Here is a 27,946-nt window from a genome sequence, read left to right as displayed (position 1 = left end):
AGAATGTTCACTTTATCAAGCGTTGATAATGGCTACTCAGGATTTACTGATTCATAAAGCTGAACCGTAGGCAGCTCTTATCGAAAATCAGAATATTTTAAGTAAAATAAATTATAAAAAATATTTAGTATAGTAACTAAGCATACATGGGATGCTTCTGTTACGTTGGTATTATCTTCACACTGTTCATTTTATTTTTGTTTATGTATATTTTACTCGTATATATATATTTTAACTCTTAATGTGTATATAGTTTATTTCTTTACATTATACTAGAGTATTTGTACTCAAAGAAGGAAAGCATTACATTTAAACAAGTACCGGTATTAAAAAGTAAAAGTGCTCTTTACCTGTCTCTTATACACATCTAGATGTGTATAAAATGTACATGTGGAAGGACGTTCTCCGACGTTCGTGAAAGGTGTGGTGGTTCTAAGTAAAAGTTCCCGGAGGTTTTAATTATCCTTGCGCCAATCAAGTGGCATTATGATCTATGGCAAACTGATATTTGGAATTGAGTAGCAGCTGAATTAAATGATCGGCTCTCAGTTGATCAAGCTTGGAGATTTTGATAGCTGATCTATGTTGTGTCATTCCCATATAGAATAGTGTTTTTTGTTCGACGACATTTGTTTACCACAATAAGAGATAAAATAGCATTTTTTAATGTATGACAGTTGCAGATCACGAAGGCGAGGCATGGACCTATATGAAGAAAAAAATTGTGATTTATTTTTATTTTATCTATCATTATATAAAATTTTTATTTACTAGATTAGGAACGTATAGACAACGAAGACATAGTCAACATAGTGAATCCGGAAAACACCTCTAAAATTTAGAATTTGAATCAGATATCAACGTAAAATTATAGATTCATAACAAATAGTTAAGATGCCCGTGTCTTTCAATCACAGGATTGATTCGGGGTCACGCGAAAGGAGGAGCGTTTACGTCGCGGCCCCCGATTACCAATCCTTTCACCACATACACGATAATCTTCATGTCGAGTTATTAGATCGACAAGGCTCCACAGAGTTGCTAAGCCTATGAACCCGTGAAGAAAAAGGGTTGATTCAATTTCTGTCACGTTATCAGGAATTTTTCTCACGACTAAAACAACGCCACTCCCTAAAGTCTCAATGTCTGCCTTGTGAATCGATTAACACTTTAAAGTTATTAAGTTCCCTATTTGCCAAATTGGTCATAAACGGTGCCTAAAGTTGAATAAAACTATAAAAAAAAAAATGAAGTAATGTAGAATTTAGGAGGAGAAGGTCTGCAGTAATTTATATTTGTTGAAATGTTTAAAAGATATCGATGCTATCGAACGTAGACGATTCTTTAATCAGTGACATCTTAGGTTCATAAAAATAAAAAAATACAAAGAAGTTTACCCCACGTATTTTAAAAATGAAAGATATACAGTACTACACTGTATCAAGGTAGATCAAAGTAGATATAGAAACAATCCGGCTAAGGCAATTAACAATTAATATTGAAATGAAGGCAGGAAAGTATAAGAAATAAAAAGAATGCAAAGATCGGGTAAAGATATTAAAGTAGTGTTATCGTCCTTGGTGGCGCTATATTGCAGCGGTCTTCTCTACGGCTCTGGCGGTCTTCCCCCAGCAAAGAATTCTCACTGAGAGTGTAATAAAGAAGTGTTGTAAATTGCGGGATAAATTGTGAAAGAGTAAATATGGATATCTTTAGCTCTGACTTTCAAGAAAATAAGAAGAGCGGTGGCCCAGGTTTTGTTGGTATTAAATTTTGTCAGGAATGGTTAGTTTGTTACCTGGTTTATATTTAACTTAACAAAAATCCTAGGCCCAGGCTAGGCATGGAGGCCGCGCTGTTTGTTTGTTTTTGCTGGAAGACACCAAACCAAGGGCCCGAATGACAAAAGTGGGACACGTCGGTGTAGGCCTAGCCCTAGAAAGCTGGAAATTGCTTTTCGAAGCGAGACATCTAGCTTATAGGCCTAGTAGAGGGTGGGGACAAGCAGAACAAAGTTTAAAGGTTGGTCTAGGCCAAGTTGGCCAAGACCTAGGCCCTAGCCGTACCTACTAACTACTACTACTTGTACTACAGTACTACTAGGCTAGGCCAAGGCCTAGGCCTACTACTAGTCTAGGCCTACCTACTGTAGGCTACCAGGTCCAGGGAGGTCCTACTACTTAGACTACTACTGCTGCAGGTGGGCCTCATCATAATCATATGGCAGCAATTTGGGTAACAAATATATGCGCAAACAAATTTTGGATGTCATATTTTTTGCAATATTCTTATGCATCCTAATTTTAAGAGCAAACCTCACATTTGCCGACAGTACACATCTTTTTTTTTCATTTGCTTTTGGATGTTCCACTGATTTTGATACTACAACTACAAGAGGTCTTATATATTAGAGTTTTTTTTTGGAGGTGCGCTAGTTAGATATTGGGCGGGCAATACATGTAGTATACAAATAATAAATGTTTACGAGTGCAATGGCATTGCACTCATAAACATTTATTATTGCCAATGGGGTAGAATATTTCATGAGGTGAAAGATTGGACGGTCTATTTAACGCGGTGTAGCAGAGTTGAATAGAACATCCAGTCTTTCATCTCATGAAATATTCTACCCCATTGTACGAATGGGAAACATTCATTATTTGTTTTATAGAACACCTAGCTGTTTCTCACCAGATCGCCTGCATGTTCTCTTCAAATACAAGGACCCATCTTCCTTTCGAAGGCTAGCATAAAACTGGTCAAATTCAGCTAATAATAGACTCATCCTCACCGCTGAATCTGGTGAAATACTCCATACGGTTAACTGCATATTTTATAGCCTTTTTGTTGATTCGACATCACTATCATTTAGTTAATTACTCCAAACCTTCTTCTCTCAAAAGTACAAATGGCTCAGTACCAAACGCGCGGTGGTTGCCTAGGCCATGGACCTATTAATAAGGTCTTATTAATAGGTCCATGCCTAGGCTAGGCTAATTCATCTTTCTCGCTCAGGTTGCATTTGAGATTTCTATCGTCTGTGGAGATGAAGTAATATTCAACGATCGTTGACTAGTACTCAAATAACTATGGATTAGTCATTTTAAATCAATCTCACGTGACCTGATTTCAGCCAATCAAATTAATAGGATATGCCCATTTTTACACCTTATTCCCCCAGTTTTTAAATATTCAAAAATCTGTATCTCATTCACCGTTGCTCAGTTTTTGATCAAACTACTTTTTTCTGTCTTAGAAAAATCAGTTCTACAACATATCAAAAATTTTTTCCCTTCGGAGCCTGACTTTAATAATAATCAGTTTCCTGGAATGGACTTTAACTCACTCGTTGACATTTTACTTTACTACCTTATATGTAATTGAAAAGTAATTAGTGTAATGAAATTGAAAATAAAATAGATTTATCAACAACTTGTTTTGTTTTTTGCAGTATATTATGTTGTACAATATCCAAATTTAACTCTGTGATTGACATTTCACTTGGCTACCATATACTTCTATGTAATTGAAAGTAATTACAGTAATGTAACAAAATTGAAAATAAAATATTTTTTTTTTTTAAACTTTTCCTTTTTTACATATTGCAGTAATAATATGTTGTATCCAAAAGAAGATAAAGAACACAGAATTCTTCTCTACGCAGTAAGTATTCAGCAGAATTTTGAAACAGACATTTTGTATACATTTATTCATTAATTTGTTTCTACTTGATACATAAACATGTGAAAATAAGACAAGATTAACAATTATTACACTTCCTAAATACTGTAGACATAAACAAAGGACTGCATTTTCGTCATCTGTTCCTTTTCTTTTACAGTGTAGGAATTGCGACTACCAACAGGAATCAGATAACTCTTGTGTCTATGTTAACAAGATAACACATGAAATTGAGTAAGTTGAAACAAGTGTTATATAATTATGTGGATTAATTTCAGCATAATCCCATGTCAAGATGGCAGCTACAATTTTTTGTATTTTGATACTACAGTATTCAATTTTAAACTTGTATTTTCACAGTGAATTAACACAAATTGTAGCAGAGGTGAAAGATGACCCAACATTGCCAAGGACAGAAGACCATCCTTGTCCACAATGTGGTCACAGACAGGCAGTGTTCTTTCAGTCTCAAACAACTAGAGGAGAGGTAAGTTAAAGACTCAAATTATACTTTGGCACCCACTCCCCCAATTTTCACATGCTTGGGGCATGATTTTGTGTAAATGCACAAGAAAACAGTTGCAGTCCTTGAGCAGACGCTGTATCGTTCATACTGTGGAACTTTTCCGGGCGGATCCAGGGGTGTCCGAAGGGGGGACCGAAAGTGGGACTAGTTGAGATAACACTATCCTAGGAGGTCCGGGGGATGCCCCGCAAAATGTTTGTGTTCTAGACGCCCGAAAATAACCTCATTTTTTCTTTTTCTTTCATTCTTTTTTTTCTTCTTTCAAATCTGTCCCTGCTTTTTAAGTTTTACGATCTTTTTAAGAACCTACTTAGCTCAAAATGCTGGCTCCAACATGTAAGCCAACTCATAGTTAGAACACATGCTCTTATCAAGGACATAAACACCATACACTCAACAAAGGTTTATGTTGATTGACCTCGGATACGGAAATGCAAAGTTCTGACTACGAATTGGCTTATTATCACTAATATCAAATTTGCAATTTTTTCCCTGCATACCTCCCTCTATGTTCTGTCCTGATGATTCTATAGCATAAGAAACAAGAAACTCTTTGTGATTCATCGTTTAGGCGGGTAGTTACTGTTGATAGCAAAATCTATGAATTACGCATTGCTAAGAAGGCTAAAGCTGGAATAACACAGTGATCAAAAGTTTTATGTGAAATATCTAAAAAAACATTAGAGTGCTGTAGTTAACTTTTGCATTTTTCTACATTTTGGATAACTATGCGTTTGAACTGAACTCCCATTACCACTGAAGTATATTACTACCACCATATTGGTGAGTCAAATGGCCAAGCAGTTAAGGCAGGGGTGCCACAACGTACAACCATAATAGAGACCCTGGTTCAAAAGGCACGCTTGTCTATCGGAACAAGTCTTATCGGATAAAGACAATAAGCCATAGGCCCAGTTTATACAATTTGGCTCATTTGCACTTTGATGAATCCAGTACATCTTTCGAGACAAGTAGAGGGTTGCCTCGGTGTATGGGTCATACAGCTCCTGCTGTGGACAGACGCGAGTAGCTGGTACCAGTTTACCGGGTAGCTCAGACATGAACAGACCCTTGGGGTAAAGCAAGCTATTGTACGAGCTAGTCCACACCGCAAGCATTTTGAGACTTTGGTATAAAGCACTACATAAATCTAACTACATTATATACCATTACTAAGCATATGAAGTCATTCTGAAGCATATGCAAGTGGCTGGACAGCAAGACGCACATTATTTTTGGTTTACAATTACGCTTGTTGTCATATCTGCTGTGTAATGCTGAATAAATAAACAGATAAAATTGTACACTTATGGTTTGTTATAAAATATAATTGCTTCGGAGATATCTAATTTAATTTGTGTTTCACTTTCAGGAAGGAATGCGTCTTTATTACGTTTGTACTGCACCCGACTGTAAACATAGATGGACAGAATGACAGGATATAAAAGTTGGCATTGAATATTTCTTGCTGAACACAATGTTGTTGAGCCGGGCATCCACTGTGTCATACAAGGGTCATATGACTGTCGTACAACGAATCAAAACTCCGCTCCCTGTAAGCGCTAGATGGCCTGATGCTATCTGTTGATTGTCGGTGACAGTCTGAGCTCGTCGTCATTAAAAATGATCCGTTAAAAAAACAGCAGCATAAATGACTGAATATCGACAAATTCTGTAGGCTTAATTGAATGATAACTGTAGGAAGATTGCTGGGTATACAACTTAAAACATACACATTGAATTGTATAGTAAGGGATTTTCTAGTCATCGTTTGATAGAGAAATGTCCTCAAATGAAATTTCGAAAACAATTGATTGAAAAGTTGTTGAAGTATAATGCGTGCAATCCAATATTTTTATAGCACCAAAATCTAGTTCCCTGTACTCCAAAATTCCACTATTGAAAAGCACAATTAAAGATGTGTTTTTAGTTCAGTTTTAGGTTTATGCAATGTTTCAGCTGATCGACTGTTAAGAGGCAGATTGTTCCATAGGTTTGGTGCAGATGAAATGAAATTTCAGTCACCGTGAGAAGAATGTGTCCTTGGAATATTTAATAAATGCTTGTTTGATGACTGTAGATTGCGGCGAGGGTTATAAGCAAATTAGCATGTGATATGTAAATTGGCGTTCAATTCAATTAACTAAATTACAGTACAATAAAATATCAAATTTATGGTAGTTTTTGTAAATATAAACTAATTTTAGCTCCAAAGTTTTACATAGATATTGTGAGAAAAAATAAAACCCACATCTAAAGAAAAATGATGATTCACTGTCATTTATAGGCTTATACTTCTGTTGGCATTGCAGTCGTGACCCCACTTGGTTACTATTAGAGTAGTAGGTTGACCTTTTAGGGTAGGTTGCTATTAGGGCATGGATCAGTAATAGAGTACTGGGTTTCTATGAGAAGCTTTACGATACATAAAATCATGTCAATCATATTCTTTTTAAGATTTTTATTTGTCTACTGACAAAAATCCATTTTCACAACATAATTCAAATGCAGTTTTTTACAATGTTTTGTTTTCAACAAGACATATCAGTTCCATTTTTTTTAATTATATGCAAAAAGCTAATAACACATACATTTAACTACATTGTACAATTGAATAATCTAAAAATCTCAGAGAAAATAATGAGAAAATAATACTGCACTGTAGCAAAATTATAAAAGTAAAATTATTGATTCCACTACTGTATCATGAAAGTTTAATGTATACTTACTATTATGCAATTATTCCTCATCATTAACTTTAAAAACAATATGGCACATAACACAAAGCTTCTTTGTGTTTCACCAGCAATAGGCAGCTTTCAAATTTAAATCAATTTCAAATTTTTAAAGATGTGTACGCAGATATGTCAGAAACGCAAAGACTAACGGACCATACAGTACAGTCCTCATTCTGGCCTAAACTTTGATTCGGCCGACAAACATTCCAGATTTCAAGAGAGAATGTAACGCACACCGTTGAGACATGCGCAGTTAAATTAACATGATGTCATTACGTTGTACGTCATTCGCAAATCAAAGGCTCCCTATTAATCAAACACCTATGGAACACACTGCTGCAAGTCAAAGTTTCAGCTACTAATCAGTACATTTGCAGTTACCATGTGTTCTATACAATGTACACCAGGGTGGCAGAGATAAAGTGCGTCATACAAGAATACAAGTGCCAGCCTTAGACTTGAATCATTCATTTAAGTCTTAACTAATGCAATTGAAGCCAAACATCAATTCAATGGAAACTGGTATAAAAATGTAAGAGATTATATTAAATGCATTTAAAACAAGCTTAACTAAAGATACAACAAAAAAATGTTTGTTATACAATATACCTCTTAAGATTGATTACCTGAATCCAAAACAGGACAAAGTATGTATCAGGTCTTGCATCTAGTGGCATATCTGTGGGTAGGTGCACAAACACCCCCAAAAAAATGAGTTCCCCGAAGTCCCCCATTGAGAGCAAATAAATCGCGCTCAAGTTGTTAAAAATCACCTTATTTTGCAAGCTAGTGCACCCTCACTTAATAACCGAAAACCCCCACTTCACCATCGTGCCCCCCCATCAGCCCCCCTTATTTCAAAACTCCTACATACGCCATTGGCCATTGCTTGCATCAAGCCTTAAGCTGGGCACTCGCTGCCTTGTATCGTAACAAATCTAACTCTCTCCTTGTAAGCGCAAGATTGCGCGACATCCTCTGCTGATTTTCTATGGTAGTCTGAGCTGATTATCACAAAAAACGATCAGTTGTGCACCCATCGTCGCATTGCGTTCTACACAGAATCACGCCCTCCGAAGACCGTAGGTGTAGTGAGTTCCTGGCTTAGTAGGTACAAATTGCATGACATGGCAAGTGCAGTATGTTGCTACAGGAAGTGATCAAAGCATGGTTCTCAATAAGCAGAGTGTAAAGTGATCAATCATTACAGTATGTGCAGCTGTAGTAGCTAGGTGGATAAGATGCCATGCCTCCAAACCCTACAACCCAGATTTTAATCATAATGGGGCATTTTTATAGGCTTTGTATATTTCATGCCATGGCATTTTATAGGCCTAAGTGCTAAATTTATGTTGAATAAGATTCTTTTTACATTGGAAATTATCCAAGATACATTGACAACAATCCTACACACTGACTGAAGTAAATGAGTTAGCTTCTAGAATTACACAAACATCCATAACAAAATATAGATTTCTGAGATCTTTAAAATTATGTAAAGACCAGCATTTTTTCACATCACTTGGCTACCCAGACATAACATAGATACATATATCACATTGAATTACTGCCTTTTTATACGATAACTTACAACAGTAATTTTATGAGCCTCAGCAAAACAAGGTAGTTAACTGTGTGCGTAGGAAATACAATAGAACCCCATTTAGGACACTTTTTTTGGTCCTAAAGGTGTCCTACTGTGTGTCTTGTAATTCTAGATATTTTAAAGAATATTTAGTCCTCCCTGTCAAATTGTGGATATGATGATTTCAGGACATTTTTACAATAAAAATCAAGTGTATATTTACCTTCTCTATCAAGTCACCTGCTTATAATGAGAAACAACCTATTCTTCAAAATTACAAAAACATTGACAAAGTTAATGAAAAACGTAATACAGTATCTTTTAACCAGATACAAACATCATCAGAGGACAAAGAATAATGAAACTGTACATTCAAGCCCTAAATATAGCTGGCATAGCATAAGCCCCTTGTCTAGTGTATTTAGGTGCCAAAGCCATTATTAGCACACCTTACTAAGATAATTATATGACAGCAAGTAATAATTAAGTATTAACACTCATCCAATTGTCTATTTCAATCTGTCAGGCACCTTCTCACAAAGTGAGACACTACAGTATTTCTTATGTTCTGAAGAACTCTGTACATAATTTTTTTTATTTTAATTTTCTTTTACATAATTCAGATTTGTTTTTTATTTTCATATTTCAATTCACAATCTAATGCACCTTTTTGTGCATTTTCTTATTTTTAATAAAACTTCTTGCTTCTTTTGTTAATGTTCTCACGTCTTCGCTATCATCTTCAGGGTTGTAGTCCGACTCCTCTGATGCCGGTTCGTAAGGGGACTGCTCTGAATCCGCAATGAAGCTATCATTTCTGTCATATGTGTTGGGACCATCGTCCTCATCCTCCTCTTCACAAGCATTCACATTTTTCTTAGCTTCAAGAAAAGAACAACAAATACTGAATAAATTAAGTACAATTTGAGACATAGTACTCAGGGGCGGGTTTAGGGGGGGGGGCCGGCCCGGCCCCGGCCCCCCCTTTTGGGAGGTAAAAAAAGAAAAAAAGAAAAAAACGATAGCCCACAACGCCTCAAATGTTATTTTCCGGCGTCTAGAACACAAAAATTTCATGCCCCCGGACCCCCTAGGACATTCTTGTCTCGATCGGCCCAAATTTCGGCCCCCACTTTTGGACATCTCTTGATCCACCCCTGGTACTTAGTAACTCAATATCATATTTACATAAATCATTTGCAAAGTTTCCACCAGATAGACATTTTGCAAAATACCAATTTAAGTTACTTCTGAGCTAGTTTTGAAGTAAAAAGAACATTATGCCTGGTGTAAGCATCATGTGGATCACTATTTTTAAACATATTACCTTACCTTACCTATCCTCTTAAGGTAAGGTAATATGTTTAAAAAAAATAGTGATCCACATGATGCAATTTAAGTTACTTCTGAGCTAGTTTTGAAGTAAAAAGAACATTATGCCTGGTGTAAGCATCATGTTACCTTACCTTACCTATCCTCTTAAGGTAAGGTAATATGTTTAAAAAAAATAGTGATCCACATGATGCAATTTAAGTTACTTCTGAGCTAGTTTTGAAGTAAAAAGAACATTATGCCTGGTGTAAGCATCATGTGGATCACTATTTTTAAACATATTACTCAATAATAATGTTGTATCTTTTGTTATAATAATAACAATACAAAAAGAAAGACAAAATATAATGTTTTCTTACCTATTTCTGAAGCTTTTCTTTTTGGTCTTGTGGACCTGTTCGACTACTGTACCATGAAGAGTAAGAGGGGGGAAAACAGTAGGGGTTCTATGGAAGTCGACATTAAGAATTTTGCATTTGTTTGGAGCGAAGGTTAAGCCATTACTAAGGGACCAAGATTCTAAATGAGATGCAATAATGGGAAGCTGATCAGAAGAGGGGTCATTAAATGAAATGATTATTATTAACACTATTTATTCTTTCTTAAACCTGTAGGCACTTTCAGTACTTGTGTACTGGTTTCCAAAGTGGTACAGTTACAAACAAAAAAACCATCACAATAGAAAGAGGAAACAATGCACATACTACCAAACCTATAGTTCAGTCATTGGGGTTTTTCATAAGATGCTAACCTGTAACATTCAGAACCATATGGGCATTCTGGGAGATCCTTCTCATCCTCTTTCTCTTCTCCATCTTCATTATCATCTGCCTCTTCCTTTGGATAGTCATCATCGCCATAGTGACTAAATTCCTCAAGATGCTTCTTGTTCTTTCTAGAATACAATTACAATATTTTATTTAGAAAATGAATTAAATGAGATTGCTTAAAATATTCAATGATTCATTTTAGTTTGGAAATATTTATTATATCAGCTGGTATAAATCTTTTTATCATAGCCTCTAAAAAGATACTACTATATAATAACACTTAAATAATGAAATAATATAAAAAGTCCTGTTTGTTTAATCACATTAATGTTGAATTTACATCATAAATTTATTTCATTTGCACTGAAAATTATTGTTTCTAATTTGCCAGTAGTATGCCTATTTTTGTGGTGGCTATTAAAAGTGCACTCCAACCCTAACCTTAAGGATAGCCAAATTTGAGTTTTAGCTGGTAAAATATACACTCTGAAAATTTTATTTCAGGGCAATTACATTAAATTAATAGAAAAACATATATCATTGTTTTAAAGTTTTATGACTACATACCAAAAACTTTTTAGTCCTCAATATGACCTCCTAAGAGAAGTATCAAAGTGAAAAAAAAATGCTATATATGTTTACAAATAAATGATCTAGCACATACTGAAGCAGTGTTTTAAGAAAATCTTGAGAAATTCATTTATACAACATGTAAACATTTTGTCTGTAAAATAATGAATGAATAAAGAAATTAAATTGAATTTTGTTTTCCTCCAGAGCCTGGCTTTAAAAGGTTTGTACTGTGTAAATGGTAGAGCAATACAAACTTAAATGCAGGAGTGGCTCCAGAAATTTGCCTACCAGGCATTGTCAAGAAGTCTGACATGTCTGACAGAGGGGTCCAAAAAAGGGGCCGACTAGAGCCCTGGTTGGGGTTCAGGAATAAAAAAAAGTAGGGTTCAGGGTAAAGTTTTTATGGCTTAGTATGGCCCAAATTGTGATTTTAGGCCACAATATTAGGGATTGACAATTAAAATAACATCAAAATAGCCAAAGTATTATTTTTTTAATTTTTGATCCGACCACCTCATTGTGGCATTAGACGATAGGGGAAAAGACCTGTTTGACGGGGAAAAATACCCCCTACCCCCGCTGGCGCCACCACTGCTTAAATGGCAATTATGATAAGGCTGTAAGTGCCGCTCTTCAATATGAAGTCATACCGATAACAGGTCTTTCCATAAGTGCAAGGGGTTCGCTGTGTTTCCTGACTCTCCTCCTTTGCACTCCCCCTCTTCACATCCTTTTTAGGCTTTACAGCTACTTCTTCATCGTCTTCGTCAACACTTTGACTATAACTACTTCTTGAGGCATTCCTCCCTCGTTTTGTTGGTCTAGGAATGTAAACTTCCTCGTCCATTAAATCATCAATTTCTTCATCTGAACTTGTCCTCTTGCTGCGTTTTCGCGGTGATTTCTTCGTTGGAGACCTCGGGAACCTTGATTGGCTTCCTCTTCGTTTTGCCTAAATCATTTAACCAAAATCATTTTTATTAATGGGCATAGGAATGAATAAGATTAAAATTACACATTTTGTGCAGAATAATTTAACAAATACTGTACAATAAAGCTCTGTCTGTAACAAATTTTATGTTGATGATGTCATATCACACCCATATGGGATGCATGTTGAGGCAAACTGGCCTGGTTGTATTAGAAAATTGAAACTCAATTTATTACTACGTTCAGATACTTGAGTACGTAATCTTTAAAAGGTAGAGTCACTCATTGAATACGAAATTAAAAGCCTGTTATTGGGAAAAAAAACATACAGCACTCCTGGAGTTAAGATAAACATTTTGAGTTCAAGTTTAAGTAAGTAAACAAGTAAATCAAATTGTTTGTTTTACAGGGAGAGCAACTTGATGGAATAGAACCAGAAACAGAGATCATTATGGTTTATTACACACATACTGGTTGCCATTAACATAGCTCACTGTGTGTGCACCGAACCGTGGTGATCCATTGTTAACCTTTGGTACCAAGTTCAATGTCATTAGCAGGAGGGCTGAAGTGCAAGTATGAAAAAGCGCACTGTCTTCGGAAAAATTGAAGCTGTTGGTCTTGTGTGCAATGTGGCCCACGTACACGTTTGAGAATGTAGTACACTCTTTGGAAAAAAGTAGGTGATTGTTTCTTGGGTTACAGCCATATCACCACCAGAAGGACCCCACTGGAAATAAGTTTTTGGAATTGTGTGGAATAGCCTTGGTGTTCACACTGATTAAATATAATCTATCTAATCCAAGCTTCTGCACTAGGCTGCTCTCAAATAAATATACAAATGAATTTACACTTTGTGTTCCAGTGGATATTTCAACTATGCTATAATTTGGATGCATTTAGATTCCTTCAGTGTTGAAGACTTACTTCCAGTGGGTCTTTTTTGCGCTGAATTGGGCAGTACATTGGAAGACAATGCCTCGCACTTTTCTGAATAGTTTACTGTGTTCCTTAATATACACATATGTTATTATTGTACACAGGCAAGCTGAGGGTGCTATTTACAAACTGATTTATAAATAGACCAAGAAAAAGTGCATTAATGGAATACCTGTTCCTTTTTATTTTCCTCTTCCCAATCACTGCCTTCATCGTCATCATCATCCTCATCTTCACTGCCCATCCAATCATCAAGGTATTCTACTTCACGTTTTGGTACTTTTCTTGGAGTTGGTTTTGTAGTGGCATCAGTTTTCTTACCTCTGCCACGCCCCCTCCCTTTTGGTTTGGGTTTTGTAGGTGTTGCATCTGCCACTTCATCTGAGTTGTTGGATTTCTTTCCCCTTCCTCTACCTCTGCCTGAGGTGGAAGAAAACATTTTGGAGATCTATAATTTCAGTGAAAACGTTCAGCCCATTATTATAATACTCAATGCAACAATACAAAAAAGTTACACATGACTCTTGATAAATGGTACACAGTTGTCTTCACATGAACAAATCAAACTTCGATAAAAGTCAGCACATTTTATATGAAACTTCTATTTTTCTTAGTTAAGGAAACTAATTGTTTATGATATATCATCTTCAACATTTAGCATGAAAACATGAAATTTCGATTTTGATTAAATCAGCCTATGAAAACCACTAAATTGACATATTTTTCATAGCATTTGTCCCCTGGACCACTTTCGAAAGATTTTGAGTGCCGATGCCCGATCACACCCACTTTTTTTCCTCTCAAATGGGACATCGACCCCCCCCCATTGGGAATCTCATCCCCGTGTCGGGCAAATCTTGGCACCACCCAAGAGGGAATGCCCACTATATTTTCTCTAGCATGCATCCTATGTAAAATTTTTCTTGTAAAAAAATGCTACACATGTCCTTTCTAGGAAAAAATTAGCGTGCATGTCCCTTGCTACATTGTGTAAATGTGAATGTCAAAAAACCTCTACCTTTTGGACTGTCTTTAGTTGTTGGTGTTGTATCTGACCCAAGCATCCATGCTGGCAAGTTCCTAGGCTTATTCAAAGGCAGTGCAACAGGCTTACCACTTGGCAAAACAACAACATTTTCATCATCCTTAAATAAAATATAAACATGAAAATTAATTAGGTACATTTAATTGTTTTATTCAACATCACAATTTTTTATCTATGATCCACTACAACGAATTTGCATATAATTAATCAACCACAGTACAGTAGATGGGAAATACCTTATAGTTAAAAAAGGTAATTTCTAAAGAAATTATGCAACAGGGAAACATTCTTTAATATACATAGTTCATGATATGTAACATTATACAAAGCTAAAACATTTTTTGAATAACACAATCCTATTACACAAGTAGTTTGGATCCCACATCTATTATTTCAAAAGACATAATTTACAATTTAAATTATTAATCGCATCTCAAAATTGTAACACTACCCACTTGTTGAGATTATTTGATGAGAATCAGGAGAATTTTGTTTTTTAAAATGTCTAAAAAATTTGCATTATTTTCAACTAAGAGTCATACCTGAAATTGAATTGAAATTGTCAGTTTTCACAAAAATAATTTAAAAAAAAATGTGTGACCCATGTTTTTATGTTCTGCCATGTTTTATATTCTGGATGTGCCCATTGTAAGGATTATTTGTTTTCTTAAAAATATTGAATGCTCTACTGAAATGAACTGAAAAGCCTATGATCAAATAGTATAGAATTGCAAGATGTCCGACTGTCTGGATTTTGCATGCACGCTATGAAATGAAAAAAAAAAGTACTACCACAAGATAGGGGGCGCCCTATTAGAATTGAACAGAGTTTGAAACTTGAACATGCGTTCCATAGACGGAGCTCGCATTCGATACAAACACATTTTACGTTCTTTCAAAGAACATCCCCGAGTTTGTGAAAGTACTTTTTGAGATAGGATTACATTTCAATGATTGCAGTTCCACATACTTTGCTATAATGCATTTACCGGTTTAATTTCAGCTGTTTGGTCTTGTTCTTTATCGTCTTCTGTGTCGTTCTCATTTCCTTTTTGCTGCCCATTGCTTTTGTTCTCTTGTGGTGTTGAGGGATCTCCATTCTTTTTATTTTCCCCTTCTTCTAATTCATTTTTATCATCCTCTACTTTTTCCAACTCCTCCTCTTTATTCTTAGTCGGTGATAGCCTAAAAAAAAGTTAATATGAAGAGATATAATTAACAGGTTTGGTAACAATCCTAATTGTATACAGATTTGTTCAAAGGTCAATGGTGCTGTAAGTCTACATTAAGTATTTATAGTGGATATTCAGCAGTCAATAGTAAAAATAAAGTGAATTTATATTTGATGGATAATGGTAGAATATATTCTACTTAATTAAAATAACACACACCAAGGATAACCCATTAAAGTCCTGCGACCTCCAGTGGGGTCCTTCTGGTGATGAATTGGGCAGTACACCGAGAGACAATCCCCTACAATTTTTTTTCGAAGAGTGTACTGCATTCTTTAAGGTGCACATGGGTCATTTTTCACACAAGGACCAACGGCTTACATGTGCAATTCAAAAGACAGTGCACTTTTGAAACTTGCATTTCAGCCCACTCAAGGAGAGCAGAAATGGAAAATGAACCAGGGACCAACAAGGCCTCTTTGCCCTTCACATTATTTTATGATTATGGATATTTTTCTTAAACACCTAAAAAATACTTATACAGCATTTAGGGGAAGTCTGCAAGTTTGCAGTTACAGTAGTAGCAAGTGTACTGGCAGTGCTGAGAAGAAGCAAGTTTTGAGCCTAAATCACAACAGCTCAAGCAATTGCTCCCACACAGGATATAGTGGATATTCAACGTTAAATAAGAAAATATCCATTGAGTTTTTGAGAAATAGAGCGCATTGTACAAGAAAGATGAAGCAGGAAACACACAGCTGCATTGACCATATTTTAATTTTACATGTAGGAATGGGCTTTTTGACTGGTTCATTTCGTTGACTACGATTTTTTGCTGAGTATTATTTTCATTCGACTGGTTTGTAAAATAGACTACGTTGACAACAAAAATTAACGTAAACCAGAGTGCATTAAATTATCCATGTTACCAAAAGAAACATGGCCTTGTTTAGCAACAACATTTGCGTTAATATAATTTAGATTAAATTTCAGAAAATAAAAATTATAATACCCACATGAAGTCAAAAAATAATTGTAGGCTAACAGAATTCAAAAACTGGATGAAAACTTTCTTTTTACAAAAAACCCATACTACCACAAGCCAAAGCAACCTTGATTAGGCAGCGTGCATCACGGTAACTATGCAGCCATTTTTATTTTGTTGAGTATTTACCAGTTTTCTATTCAACTGGTTGTCTTCCTTAAGTAGGATTTTACCACTGCTCAGGGCGTGGTTTAACGAAGAACGACCACTCAAATACGACCACTGATAGTGAGAACAATTTATACACTTGGTGAGCAAAAACTAAGGATGGGTATGTAGAGATTGGTCATTTTACAGAAATACAATAGTTGATATCTTAAAACTTGTTTTCGAAAAGGTAGCCTGTGTAGATTTATCAAAATAGGAGTAAGACAATGAAGACAGATTTTTGGTGTAACCATTTAATTAAATAAAAAAGGAGGAAAAACAAATAACAGAGAATTACAATAATCAAGTTTTGAAGGAATACAGATAGTAATTAGCATAAATTCAATATGAAAATCATATTCATTCCAACTTACGAAAATCCTTGTGAGTCTTTGTTGATTGGTCGGTCATCAATAACAACTTCGTAGATATGCTGATCTGGCAACAGTGAAAACCGATCTCCATTTCCTAGATTGTGCCAAGTGTCCTTCGGCAAGGGAGTCAGGTTGTCACTTGCACCTTCCAGGAAGAATGTTGGATTAGTGTGTGTCTACAAATTAAATAGAAACAAAATATCAACAATAACAACAATATAATAAAAATTAATAATGATGATGATGATGATATCAATAATAATAATAATAATAATGCAGTACTGTGTACACAAATTTACATACTGCATAATGTAGGGACCTTTATGGACCTTCATGTTTATGATTACTTAAGATTTATTTATTGTTGGTGCTAGGATTTGCTTAAAGGGGTGGTGGAATTAGAATCTAACAATCTGTAAAAAATAGGCAAGTTTTTTTTCTTTTCCCTGATTAAATTTGTTTTGTTCAGCGCCTCACTAAAGGGCACATAGCATCGCATACACCACTTACCATCGCAAATCATTGCTTTTTGTCTGAGCATACTAACAATGATAATAAAATTGTGAATTATACAAAATACAATCCCAGTCTGAATACGAAAAATAAGCAATACAAAATTTAGGAGGCTCAGATGAGCAGTGTTAGCGTTAACCCCTTCCTCGTCGAACAAAGCATAAGACACCACAGCTACGCATTTTGTTACCTTCTGTGCAGTACAGTCCCAGTCTGAATATAACCTTAGAATGCGAAATATAGGTCTACTTACAGACATAATTTTTAGCTTCCCATCATCCACTTCCAATATAGCATGGTTCCTCGAAACTCGTTTATCTCCAACCTGTATTATTGTAGTGAAAAATAAGGACTAAATATTTAGGCTAGGTCATGATCATGTAAGGCACAGTGATCTGTAACCTGTGCAGTGCCAGCGTTGCACCCTTCAACCCCCTCCCCGTCGAGCAAGCATGAACCGTCCTGCTGTAAGACACTATAGAGAGGTCAGATTAAAAATATTATTTTAAATAATATTATTTATTATATCCACAACAAAAATAATTTTTGGTTGACTTTCCATAATATTGTGGTCCAAAAGCACAATTTTGGGGCTTCCAAACCAAGGTGCCATGAGAACCTCAATCTGGGTGCCAAAATAAAATCCCTGGAATGGGCAGGGGGATGGGACAGATTTTATGGCTTAGGATGGCCCAAATTTGTGCTTTTCGACAAAAATATTAGGTAATAACAAATCAATAATTTTAGTCGAACGATATTGTTGTGGTCTTGAATGACCAGGGTCCACGGTTGTCTCTTCTCACTGACCCCTGTTGACCCCTGTTGTTGAGCTATAATAGGGAGCTTTCGAATGCATGATGACAGTAGGACGTAGAACGTAATGACGTCAATAAAAGTCATCTGCGCATGCGAGAACGTTAAGGTCACCTCGTCGAGTAGATTTTAAAACGCAATTTGGCCAAATCTACGTTTCCAGAAAACGTAGGACACCAGGTAGGACAGTCACGCATGAGTGAACCATACTAGTGTCGCGTCGTCGCACAAATCGAAAGCTTCCTATTATGCAGCCGGGCCTGTGCTCAATCGAAAACAACCTTTCAGTTTCAACCTTTATTTTATCATTCTTGAAAGGAAAATTAGTCGGAAAGTTGTATAAGAGAATTCTTTTTATTGTAAATTCCATGACCCTATACTAGCATATTACGAAAAAAAAATTCCCACACCGGGAATTGAACCCGGGCCACGGCGGTGAGAGCGCCGGATCCTAACCACTAGACCATATGGGAAACCACAATTATTTTACACTAGCCTACATCATGACTAAACGTGTTACTGTACTTACGCTTAAAAATGGCCCACGACCAATCACTGTTTTGCCAATTGGAATGAGAATATTATTCCTTGCTTCTCCGTCGCATATTTTCAGTTCTACACCAGACATGTTGCTAAAATTATAATTAAAATCTTCAGTACAACCTTGATTTTAGCCTCAGTGTGTGTAATTGTTAGCTGCTGTCTTCTTGGAATCGATCATCGGCCTCCTACACAACGCCACCACAACCCCGCAACCTACTACTCTCTGATAAACGAATCTCAGCTCGATAAAAATTACAATAGATGGCCTAGGCCTAGGCGTAGATTTGACGCTAAATGGGATTTCAAATGCTGGTAAATTCACATAAAATCAGCAGCAGTCAATGTTAAATTATATGCAATTTGCAATCATCTCGGATTTTCGACGGGAAAGTAATTTCGCTGTCTTCCCTTTTACAGGATGATTCATCGAGGGGACGAACGCTTGCCGTCGGAAGACGAATAACACTGATTAGCCGCACGGTTAACACACTTTTTAGTCAATTTGAATATTTTCAATATTTAAAGTTTGTTTGTTTGAAGTTACAATTTCCATTACATAATAAAAATGTAAAATATAGTGGTTGGACTTACTATTGATTAAAATGGTATTATGTGTTATTTTAAAAACTATGGTTAGACGATAAACCTATCGCTAAATACTAAATAGAAATGCGGCAATTTTTAGGCTCATGGGGCGGAGGTACATGGTATTAATCAGGCTCTTATGTTTTGATAGATAATAATGTTAGAGTTTATAAAACGTATGCCTCTAAAACACACCCAATTTATTCACAATTGCAATGGAAAGTTCATTTTAGGCATTATTTCCGGTGTAAGTTAAAGATAATCCAACCTACTGTTTGGGTGACGGTTCATCACTTTTAATTGGTGAGAGCAAGGTGGTATTCGAATTCGATGTTTATTTTAATACTCCTTGTTGAGAGTCATCATTTAATCCCAATAGGTGTAATAAAGAGGGTACAAAAATCATCTCCTAAGTCTCCCCCATGATTAAAATATAAATAAAATATAATATTAATATATATCAGTCAATGTATAGAGGCCATATATATATATATATATATATATTTTTTTTTTTTTTTTTTTTTTTNNNNTATTATTATTATTATTATTATTATTATTATTCTTTCTTTAGGCACACAACACATGTGCCAAGGATTGCCAATAGCGAATATATATCACTGTCCTACTTGTAGGTGACAATCCCTTACACACGACAAACATACACACACGATGCTGTACACAAACTAAATCTCAATATGAGATTTAGGGAGTGGAGTTGTTTATGTCGTGAGAAAAAATCCTATACAGCTCCTTCCAAATTTATCCTATTGTAAATTTTGTTATCGTATTTAAGTTAGCTGTTTCAATAAATAAATCTGTAACTGTATTTCCTACAGATATAAATGTAGCCCTATGCTTATTTATTGTTAAGAATAGGCCTGATTTTTCTACTGCAATAAGCATAATACTGTATATGAATTAAAGATTATTTTTAAAATAAAATTGATGTTAAAATAATAAAATGATAAAACGAATTATGGAATTATCAAAGGGTGGGTCATCTAAGATTCTTCCTGCGGCTAGGTTTTTCTGGGTTGTAATCCCATAAAAAATACATAATACGCATACTTTATAAAACAAGTTAACATAAGATTAATACTGATAATTAAATAAAATTAAATAACAATAATAAAATGAAATATATTTAATGATATAGGCATGTTATGCTACCAACACAGATAATTTGAAATGAAAGTAGGCGTAATAATCGTAGAAGAGAATCACTATGGGCACTGACCTCAAAAGTAATGTAGAGGTACAGAAATAGTATTGCCGCTCATTGCCGCTCATTGCCGCTCATTGCCGGAGTTTTTTTTTTGTTTTTTTTTTGTTGGTGAAGACAAAATAGTTATACAGAACGATAAGAAAATAATTTTGATATCGTTATTTTACTTCCTATATTTTTCATGCAAACCCGAATTTAAACTTTTTAAAACGTTCCTACAATGTGTCTTTAGGCTTACTCAGTACTGTATTGCTAGTGGATCAAGAGTCATTTTGTCAATTGAGTGGATAACGATTTTGTATCATCGGCACACCTTTATATTGTAACCTTACAACGACTAGGCAATAATTAATTGATATAGAAAAACCACAAAATAAAAAATATAAAAATAATATGTTCTGCCTTATAACGTATAATAAAAAATAACCTGAAAAAAACATATAAATCAGTAGGAAAACTAGTAATAATACATCGAAAAAAATGGGGGAACACAGCCGGGAAAATAAATCCCGGGTGGAAAAAATCCGTGGGGAAAATTAGGTGGGAAGTAGCCATGAGCTATTATTTTACAAAAAAAAATTGTGAGTCTACTAAATTAACAAATCTTCCAACGCTTTTCCAAATATAGTTAGAACTAACTTTATCTTTATCGTTTGTTGATAGCAGTTTTTTTAGATCTCAGTGGGTTGCCCGGACTCAAAGACAAATTTGCATACAAACATATTCTGATATATTTTATAACATGCACCCGTATTTTTGAGTCGTTACTCTATTCATGATACATGCATCCGACAGAAAGCTCAATATTTAAGGAAAAAAAGAATATTTGGTGGATTGGATTGAATTATTTTGGTGTAAACATCAAGGATAACCCACAAAAGTCTGAAGAAGACGTATTACTAGTGGGGTTTTTCTGGTGGTGATTGAGTAGTACATCGGGAGGAGAAAAACCACTACTTTTTTCCGAATAGTTTAGAGTTCTTTAACGTGCCCACGGGCCATACTGCATAAGGGGCCAAGGCTTAAATGTCTCATCCAAAAGACGGTGCGCTATCGTAATTTGCATTTTAGCCCTCCAGCTTCCAGATTCCACATCAAGGAATAATATTGGGAACATAATACAGCTATTGTAGTTTTAAATACATTACTGCTGATTTCATATTATAAATGAATTTTGCATTGTAAATTATTGCTATAAGTTATTTTAAATTCAACTGAAACTCATTCTTTGGTCAATGAAATAAAATTATAAAGAGTTTTTATGTCATCGTTGTATGAAAACACAATAATTCTGTGTATCTTGAAACACAAGTACGGTACTATTCAACAAACCGGCGCGCTGCGGCACATAGCGATGTTTTTTCGAGGTCATCAATTCGTAAATCGGATGAAAACAGCCAAACATTAATACAAATTGAAGACAATAGCCGACATTTCATCAAATTATTTTATCTAAAAAATATTTTGTTCGATGATTTATTCGATATATATATATACGTATATATACTGTATATTATATATATATATATATATATATATATATATATATATATATATATATATATGTATGTATGTATGTATTATATATATATATATTTAGACCCAGATGCGATTTGACGACCTTCAATAAGTCACTCAAGACCCATATTGGAAATGGAGCCACTGGCGACGTCGACCACAGGTCTACAAAATGCCTGAATACGTAATTTCCTGTTCGACGTTATTCGTAAGGGTATTGTTTTCTATTTTAGGCCCGCCAGGGTATGTAATAGTTCTAGCTTTAGACGTTTCCTTGTGTGTACTATTCGGCTTAGCGAAGAGTTGTGGTAACTATTCAGATGAAGCAGTTACACGCTTCTTATTTGGCCTACTGTATAGATCGTCAACCGAATCCGATCGGTTTGAAGACGTGTTATCTTTCCCAGATCCCAACATATTTTCAAGAGACAAAAGTGCCTGTCAGAAAAAATATAGAAAAACGAGATGGTAAAAGAAAAATACATTAGAACAAAAACAACAGCTATATATTTTTTTAAATCAGTCAAAAAACAGGTCAACTATCTCGACGTTAGTGAGACTCGACATATAGCTGCAATGATAATAGCGAGAGTGTATAATATTGTGCGCTATGTGAGCCGACATTGGGTCTACACCTCCTGTAACTTTTATTTAGATTATTATGTACAGCCGTTTTTGAAATATTTTGAACACACACACGCAAACACGACTAAAAATCTCCTGGCGAAAATAGATAATGATAATGGTGATAATGATGTTGTTGATATTATTATTGTTATTATTATTATTATTATTATTATTATTATTATTATTATTATTATTATTATTATTATTATTATTATTTATTATTATTATGATGACAATTATGAAATTGTCCCTCCTCCCTCCTCCAGCATAAAAATAAATATAAATATATTAGAAAGCACAAACGGTATCACAAAAACACAATTCTAACTACATTCCACTTACAACATACATTATCTTAATTTTCTCTTATTAAATTCAATAATTGCTGACGGCAGAAAAGTGTTCCTAAATCTTCCAGTTTTAATACTCGGCATTCTAATTCTTCCGGATTTATTAACCATTATTTCCCCATGCAAAGGGTGTGTTTTATCAGCTATAATCAAGTATAGTTTCTTATAGAGAAGATCAGAGTAAAGATCGAGCTCGACCACGTTATTTCCTACTACTTTACCAGCTGTTCTAACCACTCTATCTAGCCTGCAATGGTCGGCCTTGGTTATACTGTTATCCCATACAGTACAACAGAAACTAAGTACTGATTGGATAACAAATACGTAAAACAATTCCACAACCTTGCTGCATAGATTAAACCTCATTTGAATACTGATAATGCCTTCAACATTGGTGGTGAGTACATTATTTATTTGGTCTAATAATAATAATTTTAACAAGGGCACGCAGTAGAGAGCATATCTCCAATTAATATAAAAACCAAATTGAATCGAACGTATCCAAATACGAGTTACTAAGGGGTTCTTAAAGCCAAGATGGCGGAAATGTCTTATCCAGATAGGTTAAAAGCACTTGGTTGAATTTCTCTTGAGAAAAGATGTAAATTAATTCTTGTTTCTTTTGTTTTTCGTTGTTTATATGGTTACAATAATTGTACTAGTATTATTTCTAATCTCTCTTTAATCCACTTCATACTGAATTTATCTCTTAGACATCTTTTAGCACGCACAGTTTAAACAGTTTTAAAATGCACTATATTATATATTCAATTCACCCCAGTTTACCAGTTACCAGTTTTTATGAATAAATTAAATGAAATGCAGAAAGGACTGTTACTCTTTGCAAGTAGAAATGGCGATGCAAGCAGCTCTCTTTGAAATGAATACATGGGCCTTACAGAATTGTATCTGCCTACGGTGTATGGTAAACATTCTTTAAATGGTCCTCATATCCACATCCTACTTCGGATCCTCACCAAAACATTTCTTTATTGAAACATGACTAACTATTCTGGAAAGTTTCACTTTGATCCATTGATACAGTTTAGAGAGATTTAGTTTTGGGATCTAATGACCCTCAAATTAACATCCCAATTTGGGTCGTCACTAAACTTTGATAGTTTCTTCCCTAAAACTTGGTTAAAATTTCACGAAACGTTCATTCAGATCAGCCAATTAGTTTTTAAAATATCTGGTCTGGGACATTTTCACACCCACCCAAATACGAAAAGGTGACACACACACAAACTTACACGACTGAAAACATATATCTCCTGGCGGAGATAATAATATTGTTATTAACATCATTATTATTATTTATTATTATTATTATTAACATCATTATTATTATTTATTATTATTATTATTAATAGTCCCTGCCCCCAAAACCGTTGCTCTAAAATTTGATTGAAAACATTATTGTTCAACATTGATCCGTTACTGGAATTATGAAAGACCTTAATTATCTAAAGGTTGTAAACGAGTTAAATTGGCAAATTTTGATTGGCAAAGATAATGATGGTTATCCAAGAATGCACAAATATTGTAAAATATTTCTGTTCAAAGTTTATGAAAATACTAACTCCCAAAGAATGCAGGAAGTCATACCATCATGACGTCATCATAATACTTCGTAATCATATAACAAACTTCATCTTTCATGCACTGACTGAACTATTTTACTATGCTTAAACACAAAAGGGGTTTTAAAAAATACTAAGAATTTACAGCCACTTGGCTGTAAGCACTGCTGATGCATGACGTTCTCGTTTCTGAACAAAGGCAGGAAGAAAATAGATTCATAGCTAGATAGGCTTGTGAATACATAGTTTCTCGAGCACTAAAATATACGGTATCACCGCAAAGGCACTAGAAAACAAAACATAAAGAGATGATCTTCTTGTTGCGATTTCTGCAGACGGTCAAGTGATCTAACCTAGTCATTGGTGAATACACTTTTTCCGTGTGCATATTAGCATGTGGGTTTTTTTAGAAGATAATCGCTATGACAGCAAGCCGTTGTGAGACCAGATTTGGCTGGTGCCTAATTATATCTGTAATTTATGGTTATCGTATATTTGTTTTTGCCGTGACTAGTATACATCCGTTAAGTCTCGATGTGTTTACTCAGGAAAATGCTGTTTTTAACTGTGAAGTCGTAGACACATCTACTGCCCACATGTGGCAATGGTTTAAAGATGATTATGAGAAACCAAAATTGATAGTAAATGAGGGATCTTATACACAAAATGGATACGAATTTGTATTAAGAAACACAAGACAAGCTAGCAGCTTAACAATACTAAACACTACAATTGAGGATAATCAAAGTCGGTACTACTGTCAATTTGGGTCTAAATCAAAGACAGCTACCCTAACAGTCATCGATGGATCACGGTTGGACCCGATTTATCCAGAATGTGAAGCTGACATCGCAACAGTCAACACTAAGAAAACAGTCAAGATGACATGCGGAGCTAGTGGTGGTAATCCCAGGCCTTCTTTACAATGGTACAGAAACGGAGTCACGATGGAACATGATGATTTGACAAATATGGGCGATAATAATTCATATTTCAATGTAAGTACTCGGTTACTGACTGTTGAAGACGAAGAAGCGGTGTTTATGTGTAAAGCAGAGGGATTGGCTGCTACATTGAACCAAACATGTTACATAGATATACGAGTTTCTCCAACTGTCATGATAATCTCTTCCACAACGTCATTTAACACTGGAGATTCACTAAAATTCACATGCTTAGCAATGACTCCATGGAACATCACAGATTATATATGGACTGTAAATAACCAGTTAATGGCAACATCCAACTCTTTTTATAATGTAACAGACGACAAAACAACGTTAATTATGAACAATCTGCAATCTGATGACGCAGACACAGAAATAAAATGTGAGGCAGTGACAACGTCTGGATTAACTGGCAGCAACACTGTCATCATTTCATTAATTAATGAATCTAATATATTCAAAATAGTAGCAATTGTGATTGGAGGATTAATATTCTTGACATTAATATGTCTCATCCTTTTCATATTAATAAGACGGAGAAGGTTACAGGAAAAGCCACCATATGATAAACCGGTTGTCTTGGCAAAGCCTTCATATCGGGAACACTCAGCGGATGCTATTGTTCACAGTTTACCGCTAGAAAATCCAACTTTCGTCAATGAAATAAACCTTAGCTATTACAGTAATGGAATCCACCTAACCCGTCCTGTAAGTGACAACTATGACACCAAGGTAGATATATATGATGTCGCAGAAAATGATCATAAAATGGAGACACCAAGGGGTTTCGAATCATACGCGAATACTGGATCAATTGCCAGTTTGGGAAGTTTTTGTAGTTTTAACAGTTTCGACGATAATGAAGTAAAGGTGCAGAACCAATTGTACGCACAGTCGTTTAAATGCAGTAAGGGAAGCCACCTAACCCCTCCTGTAAGAGGTAAACTGAACAATGACAACTATGACACCAAGGTAGATATACATGGTGTCGCAGAAAATGATCCTAAAATGGAGACACCAAGGGGTTTCGAAACATACGCGAATACGGGATCAATTGCCAGTTTGAGAAGTTTTTGTAGTTTTAACAGTTTTGACGATGATGAGGTAGAGGTGCAGAACCAATTGTACGTACAGTCGTTTAAAAGTAAACAGAGCCATGTTTCAAGTTCAAGAAACGGAAAACTTAATTTTGGAAATCTATATGCGAAACCAGTCGATAGAAAACATAACCCAGATACACAATCAAATAATGGAATTGCTAATTTTGGGGATTCATATTATGCAAAACCAATAAAGGACAAGCAGAACCCAGATACACGGTCAATTGATGGAATTGCTGATTTTGGAGATCTATATGCAAAGCCTATAAAACACCGACAATCAATTCATCAGTCTCTAGAAAATATTTTGGGATCTACTAAAAATGTTAACACGTCCTCAAACCGATCGGATTCGGTTGATGATCTGTACAGTAAGCCGAATAAGAAGCGTGTAACTGCTTCATCTGAACATTTACCACAACTATACGCGAAGCCGGATAGAACACACAAGAAAGCGTCTGAAGTTCGACCTATCACATACCCTGGTGGGACTAAAATATAAAATAACACCCTTTCGAATAACATGGAACAGGACTTTACATATTCAAGCATTGCATAGACTATGCTAACTGTTAATGGTATTTTCATGATGTATATCTGTTAAATGAAATAATAGATCAAGAAAATCACAACCAAAATTAGGATAATATTATAAAACACAAAAATTAGGATATATTATAAAACATAGCCTATAATGAGATCAATTATGTATAAAACGTGTAGATTTCATAGCCTACAAGATGCATAATACCTTGCAAATCTAAAAAAGGCCTATATCCAAATAAAAATGGTGATGATCACTAATATTCGAAATTATGTTTTTAATATATACATTTATATTTGATTATTACATCATTCCAAAGAAAAGGGATTTTTAATTTAAAAAATATGAACATTTTATTTTAGTGTTTTAATGCAATAGTGGGAACCTACTTCAATAAACACTCCTTGTGTAGTTGCTATTGTTCATACGGGATATCAGTCTGGATCCTCCTGTTATTTTTCTCATGCTTGGATTAGTCATACTAGATTTATAGTAAATAAATTAACAAGTATTGTATTGTTTTTGCCCATAATGATGTGTTTTTTTATATTAGGTATGGTGCCGAGAACGAAAACTAAAATTATAAAGTGGGCACAACCAGGAACAATAATCAATTATAAAAATATACAGGAACGTGATAATGCAGAGCATTGAAAATGTAGAACTTGTAGAACTGGGTATTATCACTCTACAGACTGTTTCATGCTAATGCAATCTTCAGGAGTGAGAGAATACAAGGAT

The 27,946-nt window shown here is 35.0% G+C and overlaps 3 protein-coding genes and 1 non-coding gene across 6 annotated transcripts; 2 read left to right on the top strand and 2 right to left on the bottom strand.

Moving 5' to 3' along the window:
- The first annotated feature begins 1,610 nt into the window (after positions 1-1,610).
- On the top strand, positions 1,611-6,651 carry LOC117110389 (DNA-directed RNA polymerase II subunit RPB9-like). The gene is made up of 5 exons (XM_033253088.1): positions 1,611-1,785; positions 3,609-3,663; positions 3,842-3,915; positions 4,042-4,168; positions 5,580-6,651. The coding sequence occupies exons 1-5, from the start codon at positions 1,703-1,705 to the stop codon at positions 5,640-5,642; spliced, it is 402 nt and encodes a 133-aa protein (XP_033108979.1). The 5' UTR covers positions 1,611-1,702; the 3' UTR covers positions 5,643-6,651.
- Positions 6,652-7,781: 1,130 nt separating this feature from the next.
- On the bottom strand, positions 7,782-19,205 carry LOC117111022 (aprataxin and PNK-like factor). Its single transcript, XM_033253886.1, has 10 exons — positions 18,713-19,205; positions 17,624-17,695; positions 16,858-17,033; positions 15,109-15,304; positions 14,093-14,219; positions 13,247-13,494; positions 11,856-12,157; positions 10,595-10,757; positions 10,222-10,264; positions 7,782-9,411 (listed from the first exon to the last, which is right to left on the bottom strand). Exons 1-10 carry the CDS (start codon positions 18,809-18,811, stop codon positions 9,188-9,190), a joined length of 1,650 nt encoding a protein of 549 aa, XP_033109777.1. The 5' UTR covers positions 18,812-19,205; the 3' UTR covers positions 7,782-9,187.
- Positions 18,585-18,656, bottom strand: Trnae-cuc. Its single transcript has one exon. It is a non-coding gene; the product is annotated as a tRNA-Glu (tRNA).
- Positions 19,206-24,833: 5,628 nt separating the features above from the next.
- On the top strand, positions 24,834-27,933 carry LOC117110357. 3 transcript variants are annotated; one of them, XM_033253060.1, is made up of 2 exons: positions 24,834-26,293; positions 26,534-27,933. In XM_033253060.1, the coding sequence occupies exons 1-2, from the start codon at positions 25,037-25,039 to the stop codon at positions 27,161-27,163; spliced, it is 1,887 nt and encodes a 628-aa protein (XP_033108951.1). In that variant the 5' UTR covers positions 24,834-25,036; the 3' UTR covers positions 27,164-27,933. The 3 variants fall into 3 exon arrangements, with proteins under 3 accessions (XP_033108951.1, XP_033108957.1, XP_033108944.1); XM_033253066.1 differs by having other exon boundaries at positions 24,834-26,297; positions 26,538-27,933; XM_033253053.1 differs by having other exon boundaries at positions 24,836-27,933.
- The last annotated feature ends 13 nt before the right edge of the window (positions 27,934-27,946 follow it).

This window comes from Anneissia japonica, unplaced genomic scaffold, assembly GCF_011630105.1.
Source record: "Anneissia japonica isolate Jap-2015-1 unplaced genomic scaffold, ASM1163010v1 scaffold1511_len2985839_cov193, whole genome shotgun sequence".
Taxonomy (NCBI): Eukaryota; Metazoa; Echinodermata; class Crinoidea; order Comatulida; family Comatulidae; genus Anneissia; species Anneissia japonica.
Note: the sequence above shows the minus strand (reverse complement) of the source record. Positions and strands in the feature narration are given on the sequence as shown.

Coding starts and splice junctions, on each gene's coding strand:
- LOC117110389 (XM_033253088.1), top strand. CDS start 1,703: ATGGATATCTTTAGCTCTGACTTTCAAGAAAATAAGAAGAGCGGTGGC. Junction 3,664..3,841: donor ACAGAATTCTTCTCTACGCA/GTAAGTATTCAG, acceptor TTTCTTTTACAG/TGTAGGAATTGCGACTACCA. Junction 3,916..4,041: donor AAGATAACACATGAAATTGA/GTAAGTTGAAAC, acceptor GTATTTTCACAG/TGAATTAACACAAATTGTAG.
- LOC117111022 (XM_033253886.1), bottom strand. CDS start 18,811: ATGTCTGGTGTAGAACTGAAAATATGCGACGGAGAAGCAAGGAATAAT. Junction 13,495..14,092: donor AACTAAAGACAGTCCAAAAG/GTAGAGGTTTTT, acceptor CTTCCACCTCAG/GCAGAGGTAGAGGAAGGGGA. Junction 12,158..13,246: donor AGGAAAATAAAAAGGAACAG/GTATTCCATTAA, acceptor TAAATGATTTAG/GCAAAACGAAGAGGAAGCCA.
- LOC117110357 (XM_033253053.1), top strand. CDS start 25,037: ATGACAGCAAGCCGTTGTGAGACCAGATTTGGCTGGTGCCTAATTATA.